The 8,587-nt window shown below is 57.0% G+C and overlaps 2 protein-coding genes across 2 annotated transcripts; one reads left to right on the top strand and one right to left on the bottom strand.

The window, feature by feature from the left end:
• Window positions 1–890: 890 nt before the first annotated feature.
• TAX1BP3 (Tax1 binding protein 3) lies at window positions 891–5,973 on the bottom strand. Its single transcript, XM_054459299.2, has 4 exons — window positions 5,838–5,973; window positions 2,673–2,792; window positions 2,188–2,265; window positions 891–1,878 (listed from the first exon to the last, which is right to left on the bottom strand). Exons 1-4 carry the CDS (start codon window positions 5,874–5,876, stop codon window positions 1,741–1,743), a joined length of 375 nt encoding a protein of 124 aa, XP_054315274.1. The 5' UTR covers window positions 5,877–5,973; the 3' UTR covers window positions 891–1,740.
• A 54-nt stretch (window positions 5,974–6,027) lies between these two features.
• EMC6 (ER membrane protein complex subunit 6) lies at window positions 6,028–7,014 on the top strand. The gene is made up of 2 exons (XM_054459300.2): window positions 6,028–6,249; window positions 6,448–7,014. Exon 2 carries the CDS (start codon window positions 6,497–6,499, stop codon window positions 6,827–6,829), a length of 333 nt encoding a protein of 110 aa, XP_054315275.1. The 5' UTR covers window positions 6,028–6,249; window positions 6,448–6,496; the 3' UTR covers window positions 6,830–7,014.
• The last annotated feature ends 1,573 nt before the right edge of the window (window positions 7,015–8,587 follow it).

The following is an 8,587-nucleotide window of genomic DNA, read 5'->3' on the forward strand; positions in this document are numbered from 1 at the left end:
TACTTTAAAAATGAGAGATTTCAAACGATTGACTTTTCCGGCCGGGCGTGGTGGCTCACACCTGTAATCCCAGCACTTTGGGAGGCCAAGACAGGTGGATCACCTGACGTCAGGAGTTCGAGACCAGCCTAGCCAACGTTGCAAAACCCCATCTCTACTAAAAATACAAAAATTAGCTGGGCATGGTGACAGGTGTCTGTAATCCCAGCTACTTGGTTGGCTGAGGCAGGAGAATCACTTGAACCCAGGAGGCGGAGGTTGCAGTGAGCCGAGATCGTGCCATTGCACTCCAGCCTTGGCAACAAGAACGAAACTGTCTCAAAAAAAAAAAAAAAAATTATTGACTTTTCTTTAAAATCTGATCTGGCAGTGCTAGGTAGGTCCAGGAGTGCTAACACCTTCCCAGAGGTGGTACGCAGGTAGTCAGGTGCTCTCTGGCTCACCCCCATCTGGCCAGATCACGGCCCCCATCAACAAGTGGGGTTGCGTCCCTCACTGTGATACATGGAGTGCCCTTAAGAGTCTTATAGGCAGGGGTCTCTCCCAGGCACCCCTGGGTGTCCCTATGGCCCCTCCCAGGTGGGAGCTGAGGCTAGGTTGCAAAAAGGAAGTTGGGAGCAAGTAGGGGCTTCACAATAACACCCAAGAAAGCACACGCACCCCAGGGTCCCACTCCAGTGCTCCCAGACGCTCCCACAGATATGGTTCTGGTCAAGCGCAGTGCAGCTGCTACGGCTCCACCAGCCCCGGGCTTTCCAGGCAGGTGAGCCTGGGAGTAGTTGAGCTTTGTCCCAGAACAGTGGGGGATGGGGCCATCATTAAAACCACAGCTCTGGCCCCAATATCCCACCCCCCAGATATCCCAGCCCATGCCTCAGCAAAGCCCCCTGTGAATTCCAGCATTTTTTATTGAGCACACCACATTGGAGAGGGGCGGCAGTGGTTTCCACAGTAACCAAAGTAAGGCTTGTGCACTTGCTGAGCTTCCAGATGCGAATTAGTAAAAGCTAAATTCAAAAGTAGAATGGGCATCTCCAAAGAGTACGATAAAAACATTTTGTATCAAACTCGTGATTAAAAAAATATAAAAGTTAAACCCACAGGCAAAGAGGAAAATGACAATCCTGAGAGCTGCCCTGAAATGTGAGCCTCGAACCTCGTCTAAATCCTATAAGAAGGCAAACCCTGGGGAGGCCAGCACCCCTCGGGAGAGTGGGAGTGAACGGGGAGCCCACATGGCTTCATCTGGGCAAACATTCATAGCACCTCTGGCAGGATGTGTGTCCAGTCCCCAGATGGGCAGAGGCACTGCGGGGGGGACACACGAGGGCTGAGGGGCAGGGGCGGAGCCGAACCCTGCAGCCAGGGGAAAGCGGGAAAGGCCTGGCCCCTCCAGCATTTCCCAGCTTTGGGGGCTCCCAAGACATAGTGGTTCCCACTTGCCCAGCCACTGCTCTGGCCAGGCAGCAGGGTCAGAGCTGAGCCTGTGGTCACAGCAGACTGGCTACCACTCAGCTCCAGGCCCTTGTTTCCAGTCCTCGGCGTCCAGGGGAGAAAGCTGGTCCCAGAGGCCCCAGGCCAGGGATGGGAGAAGTTAAGGAAGGCCAGGCCAGGCCTCTGGGACCAGCTGTAGCCCTTCTGAGCTGGGGCCCAGTGCTCAGCGGAACCCAGATGGGGACAGCGTGGAAGTGGCGTTACTGTACAGAGGCGGCAGGCAGGAGTCGCAGATGGTGGCGGCTGCTAGGACAGCATGGACTGCTGCACGGCCTTCTGCAGCGACTGCCGCGTCACCAGCAGGCGCACCACCTCCTCCGAGCGCTTGGTGAGCCGCTTCCGGGCCTGGTCATGTGTGACCATGGTCATGTCCCAGCCGTTCACCTGGCCCCAGGAGAGAACACAGGCCCACCTCAGCTCCCCGCCCTCTGGGATCTGGAAGCAGAGGGCTTTGGGGGCCCATGTCATTCAAGTAGGCCCCCAGCCTAACACCCCAGGGCTGGGAGATGCCAAGCACTGTGGCTGAGACACACAGGAGAGAAAGCCAGCGTCCTCTGGGGCAATACCAGCATGGGTTCCCAATTGGCTGCAGTGAGTCTCTCCCAGCTGGGAGGCTGGGGCAGCTCCCCACCCCCACGTGCTTCGGACCTGCTTGCCCAAACCTTGTTTTTCCTCCTTTGGGACACCTGTTACCTGCATGATCTTGTCTCCAATCTGCAGCCCAGCGATTTCAGCAGGGCCTCCTTCGGACACCCGTGTGACATAAATACCCTGGAAAGGGGCAGCCCAAGTCAAGCCCTGTGGTCACTGGACTGGCCCCTTATCCACAGAGCGGAAGCCAGCATGGCACATTCTCAGCCGTCCCTCTGTCCCTGCACCCAGCCTGTCCCAGCACACACGGTCAGTGAGGACTGTTCTGAGAGAGCCGGGGCAGAGTTGCTGCGCCACCATGCACCTGCCCTGTTGACAGCCGCCTCCTGCTCCTCCTGGGCTCTGTCTGAGCAGCCCTTCCTCACCCCACCCGTCCTTATTCTCACTAGGTCCCTTCCGATGCCTTCTTAGAGAGCATGGTTTGAGAGATGAGGTCTGTTCCTTCCATGCGGGCCCAGGAAGCAGAGCCCCACCATCTCAGGCCCCTGTGCCCCACGGAGCAGTCCCAGGACCCCAGACCCCCTCACCTTGTCCGTCTTGTCTTCGGAGAAGGGATTCTGGGAAGGATCCTGGTCGATTCCACCTCCAATGCTGAAACCCAGGATTAAGTTCTCACCTTGACGCAGCTTGTGAATTTCAACTCTTTGCTGGCAAAGAAAAAAGCCAGTTGAGGGAAGTGGGTGGTTGGAGAATTAGGCTGGTGGGTGTCCCCAGCAGCAGCCTCAGAGACATGACAAGGGGATGGGTCCCAGGCCCCTGCAGGAATCTAGCTGCTCACCAGCCTGGGAGGCTGAGGAGCTGGCACTCAGAACTTGGCCACATTGATCCACCCACACAGCCCTCTGTCCTCAACCTGTCCCCACTTCCCCTGTTCGTCTTAGGCACTAGTCTTGGTCAACATGTGGTCGAAGCCCCTGCTGGCCCAAGAGTCCACGTGCTGTGGCTTCTGTGGGTGGGAAGCCTGCTCTGGAAAAGCAGAGATCAAACTTGCATAGAAAGGAGAGGAAGGGCTTGCCGGCCACGGGGACCAGAGCACAGGGTGCCGTGGATACGTGTTCGTGAGACTGGAGTGTCCAGTGCAGGACACAGAACTGGGAGGCGAGATGAGGCTGAAAGTGTAAGGCTGGGGCCAGATCCCGTCCTGGAAGGGGAGTAGGGGTGTCTCCCTAAGCCCCGGGCCCTGCTCTTGTGCAGAAATGAGTGTTCTGGGGCGCTCCCACCATGCTCTGGGGCTATGGTCCCCAACTGTGCCAGGTTCCTTTCAAAGCCCTTGGCAAGCACCGTCCAGTCAGCAGATGCTGGGAGCCAGACCAGATCACTCCCAAAGTCGAGTTTTAACAGGAAGGAGAGAAGAAAAAAGCAGAAGACCACAATCTAGACTAGACCTAAAGAAGTTTCCCAAAGGGGGGATTATTTGCATCAGGCTTTGAGGGGGTGATGGACAGCCTGACCTTGATCCTGAACCCACTGGAGTTCTCAGGAATGGAGTAGGGCAGAGCATGGTCAGGTTTGCTGCTAGAATGACCACTCAGGTAATCAGTAGAGGAACAGGCATCTCACAAAAGCAGAAGGCAGAGGCCAGGACATGGAGCTACTTGAAAATGGAGATCTACAGACTTAGGGACCACTCATGGAAGAGAGGAGTCAAGAGGAGCACCCAGCCACCTCCGCTGGCTGAACACACATCACTCAGATGGGGACCCAGGAGGAGGAAGAGCAGTTTGGGTTGGAGTGCCAGGAGCTGCGGGGCAGGTGTCCAGAAGGCAGATGGATCTATGGAGCCAGAGTTCAGAGGAATGGCCTAAATGTCTTTAACATTCTCAAAACTCTACATGGGAGAGGGTGGGGACTGGGGAGTGAGCCTGCCCAAACCCATCCCCAATCCAAGACTCAAGGGAGAGGCCAGACCATACACACCACGTTCAGGCACGTTCCTGGTATTACCAGAATTGGGGAGCGGGCCTGCAGTTTTGGGGAAGGCCCTGGGACCAGTTATGGCATGAGGGAGGGCGGCAGGAAGCATGAGGCCCACTGTGCCTGGGTCCTCATGCCCCAAACTGAGCTCCTCCAGGCCTGCTCCGCCCACACAGTCAGAAGATTACAGGCCCTTGGGTTGGGAGACAGGGCTGTCACTGATTTGCTGGGCGAGGTCACGCAGAAGGTGGCTTGCTCTGGCTCCTCACCTGTCCCCGCCCCACTTCTAGCTAAAGAGCAAACCGGGTGCCTTCTCTCTGGGGCAGGTAGGGATCTAAAAAAGCCAGGCTGGGCCGGGTGTGGTGCCTCACGCCTGTAATCCCAGCACTTTGCGAGGCTGAGGCGGGTGGATCACCAGAGGTCAGGAGTTCAAGACAAGCCTGGCCAACATGGTGAAACCCCGTCTCTACTAGAAATACAAAAATTAGCTGGGCATGCTGGTGCACGCCTGTAATACCAGCTACTCGGGAGGCTGAGGCAGGAGAATCGCTTGAACCCAGGAGGCAGAGGTTGCAGTGAGCCGAGATCGCGCCACTGTACTCCAGCCTGGGCGACAGAGCAAGACTGTCTCAAAAAAAAAAAAAAAAAAAAAGTCGGGCTGGTGCAGGGAGGGTGAAGCTTAGGACAGCTGTCAGCTGGTCCAGCAATGTTTCCTCCTGGCCCAAGCCTGAGCCAGTGCTCTAAGCTCAGCCTCACGTGTCGCCTTTATCAGTGGCTTCTCTGCCTCCACCCACCTGATTGCTGGAGGTTCTCCAGCACACCCATCTGAGATAACACACCCAGTCCCTATGGCTCCAGGGCGGGGACTTCCGCTTGACCTACTGCCCACCAGGCAGGCATTTCTTCTCTTTCTCTGAACGCTGTCGGGAGGTAGGCAGGAGACCCGAGTCTTTCCTGAGGTGGTCTTTTCTGGCTGAGCACTTCTCTCTGGGACTCCCCACCTCTGTCATAGGGTTGCGTCCCGCTGTGACACCGGCGTCTGAGTCTAACGTCCCAGGCTTCCTTCCTCCCTCTGCCTAGTCTAATAGCACCCAGCACCTAAAACAAGCCAGAGGGCGGCCAGGGGCCTAGGCTAGCCCCCGGAGGATCTACTCAGGACTCAAGTGCCAGGAGGGAGGCCTGGACTTTTTTGTCTTAAGGGCTGGAGACCCAAGAAAAGTTCGAAGAGGGAACGCTCATCGCAGCTATACGAGCGTCCACCGTGGACCAGGCGGCGAGTGGGTCGGAGGAGCAAGGCTGGACAGGAAGCGGGCAGGGGCTGCCACGGCAGGCTCGGGACAGCCCCACCCCCAGATCGCCCTCCGGGCGGCGGCGCGGGCTGCAGCGGAGGAAGCATTTCCTCATTCCAGAGGCTGCGACTCATGGATGTCGGGATCGGCGCCCGCCCCCCGCAGCTCCCCGTCTGGGGACACGGAGGCCCGGGAAGGGGGCGCTTTTCCAGGCTCCCGCAGCCGGGCCTTTCCCCGTGGCCCTCCCCGCCCCGCGCACGCAGTCTGGGCTCCGTCCAGGGTCTCGGGAGGCTCTCGGGTCCCGGCCGTCCCTGTTTCGTGGTTAGGGGAACTGCGGCCCGCTCCGGCAAAGCGGGGACCCGAGCCCTTGCCGCCGGTTCGCAGGAGCCCCGGGTTCGATGCTCTGTCAACCTGCTTGGGGTGTCCGTTTCCCGCTCTGCGAGGTGGGGTCAGGCCAAGACGAGGAGGAGCCTGCGCAAGCGCACTCACCACCACGGCGGTGACCGGCTGGCCCGGGATGTAGGACATCTCGACCCCGCTCTGGTCGCCCAGCGCCGCTCCGAGAAGCTGGCAGGAGAGTACCCGCGGCCGCGCCCTCGCTGCTTAACAAAGGCCTCCCCGCTCGGTCCGCCCCCTCATGAATAGTTAACAAACCTCCAGCCAATCACTGGCCGGAGCGCCACTCCGCTTTCGGAAGTCCCGGCGCGTGCGCAGAAAAGCGGGCAAAGGGTGGAGCGTGTCCGGGGCGCCCACGGCGCAGGCGCAGAGGGCGGGGCGGGTTCTGGGCGCGTGCGCAGCCCGGGACCTCCCGGCAGCCTTCCGAACAAGATGGCGCCGCGGGCATCTCATCCCCTACCCGTCTGAGGGAACGCTAAGTACTGTGTCCGGCGCCGTGTTCCAGGTAACTGGGCCAGCGTGGCCGGGGAACGCAGACGCGCCACCACTTCCCGGCCGGCCCGGACCCTCAGTCTCCTCGGCGTCTTTAGAAGATCCGAGGCCCAGGACTGGTGCCGGGTCTCGGAAGCTCCAGGGGGAGGGGGCGGCGTGAACCCAACTCACCGAGCTCCGGGCGCCACTTGTAACTTGGTTTTCTCCGCAGCTCCGCGTTGTTCCGCGAGAAAGCGAGAGGCCGAGCCCCGGCGGGTGCGATGGCCGCGGTGGTGGCCAAGCGGGAAGGGCCGCCGTTCATCAGCGAGGCGGCCGTGCGGGGCAACGCCGCCGTCCTGGATTATTGCCGGACCTCGGTGTCAGCGCTGTCGGGGGCCACGGCCGGCATCCTCGGCCTCACCGGCCTCTACGGCTTCATCTTCTACCTGCTTGCCTCCGTCCTGCTCTCCCTGCTCCTCATTCTCAAGGCGGGAAGGAGGTGGAACAAATATTTCAAATCACGGAGACCTCTCTTTACAGGAGGCCTCATCGGGGGCCTCTTCACCTACGTCCTGTTCTGGACGTTCCTCTACGGCATGGTGCACGTCTACTGAAATGGGGGCCCAGGGGACTTTTTTAAAAAACCAGATCGGGAGTACTGTGGCCAGCAATTAACACCGTGTAGACTTTCTTAGTTCTTAAGTGGTTGAATTCGCTGTTTGTTCTGTAACGTTAAAATAATTTATATCTGAAGACGGAGAGCCTGTAATATTCTTCAGATTAAATGAAGCGTGAGACACTTTGTGGAGTTCTTTCCTGCCGTAACGCTTAGTCCGCCACTGATGCAAAATCGTCGAGATTTGACTCCTGGAGAGCAGGGACTGGGCCATAGCCTTGTGTTAAGTCCTTGCATTTACACATAGGCCATCCAGAAACGGGCCCTAAGGGCCTACATAAGGAAAGAACTTCTTATTAACATCCTAAGAAGCAGTAACAGTTAATATGTATTAAGAGCTCCTTGGGCCGGGCACGGTGGCTCATGTTTGTAATTCCAGCACTTTGGGAGGCCGAGGTGGGCGGATCACCTGAGGTCAGGAGTTCGAGAACAGCCTGGCCAACATGGCAAAACTCCGTCTCTACTAAAAATACAAATATTAGCCGGGTGTGGTGGCGCGCCCCTGCAATGCCAGGTACTCGGAGGCTGAGGAAAGAGAATCGCTTGAACCCTGAAGGCAGAGGTTGCAGCGAGCCGAGATCGTGCCACTGCATTCCAGCCTGGGTGATGGAGCAAGACTCCGTCTGTCTCTCAGGAAAAAAAAAAAAAAAAGAGTTCCCTATATGCTGGCATTGTGACTTCTACTTTTTACACCGATCCACTCATTTAATTTTAGCAGTAACCTTACAGGGTAGATGTTATTGTTAGCTCCCTGGTAAGGAACCTGAGGCTCAGAGAGGTTAAATACTTCTCCCAGAGGAGATACAGCTAGGAAGAGACAGAGCCAGGATTCAAATGCAGGTCTCTTAATTTGCTCTTGATATGTTTGCTGGGTGTACCTTTCACAGGCCAGCGTTCCCTCCCACTAACCACTATCAGGTATATATGGTGTCATTTTAGTTGCATTTCATTTAGTGACAGTCTTTTCCATAAGAAAAAATAAAGTCAAGCTGTATTTTTTAGAATATGTCTAGGGATGATTAAACATTGTTTGGACATTTAGGCCGGGCACAGTGGCTCACGACTGGAATCCCAGCACTTTGGGAGGCCGACGGCAGGCAGATCACCTGAGGTCAGGAGTTCGAGACAAGCCTGGCCAACGTGGCGAAACCCCATCTCTACTAAAAATAAGATGCAAAAATTAGCCAGGCGTGGTGGCAGGCACCTGTAATCCCAGCTACTTGGGTGGCTGAGGCAGGAGAATCGCTTGAACCTTGGAGGTGGAGGTTGCAATGAGCCAAGATCATACCACTGCACTCCAGCCTGGGTGACAGCAAGATTCCATCTCAAAAAACAAAAATTGTTTGGACATTTAAGTTGAACTTTGGGCTGGTTTAGGGTGTAAACACCTCCATGTGTTAATCCATGATCCTTTCTTGTCAGGAGGGTTATCTTAGAATAAAACGCATTTGTGGCCGAGCACAGAGGTGCATGCCTGTAATCCCAGCACTCTGGGAGGCCGAGGTGGGCGGATCACCTGAGGTCAGGAGTTCGAAACCAGCCTGACCAACATGGAGAAACCCCATCTCTACTAAAAATAAAAAATTAGCCGGGCATGGTGGCACATGCCTGTAATCCCAGCTACTAGGAAGGCTGAGGCGGGAGAATCGCTTGAACCTGGGAGGCAGAGGTTGCTGTGAGCCGAGATCGTGCCATT

The sequence above is a fragment of the Pongo pygmaeus genome, chromosome 19, assembly GCF_028885625.2.
Source record: "Pongo pygmaeus isolate AG05252 chromosome 19, NHGRI_mPonPyg2-v2.0_pri, whole genome shotgun sequence".
NCBI lineage: Eukaryota > Metazoa > Chordata > Mammalia > Primates > Hominidae > Pongo > Pongo pygmaeus.

Coding starts and splice junctions, on each gene's coding strand:
- EMC6 (XM_054459300.2), top strand. CDS start 6,497: ATGGCCGCGGTGGTGGCCAAGCGGGAAGGGCCGCCGTTCATCAGCGAG.
- TAX1BP3 (XM_054459299.2), bottom strand. CDS start 5,876: ATGTCCTACATCCCGGGCCAGCCGGTCACCGCCGTGGTG. Junction 2,793..5,837: donor AGCCGGTCACCGCCGTGGTG/GTGAGTGCGCTT, acceptor TTTCTTTGCCAG/CAAAGAGTTGAAATTCACAA. Junction 2,266..2,672: donor CCGAAGACAAGACGGACAAG/GTGAGGGGGTCT, acceptor GCCCCTTTCCAG/GGTATTTATGTCACACGGGT.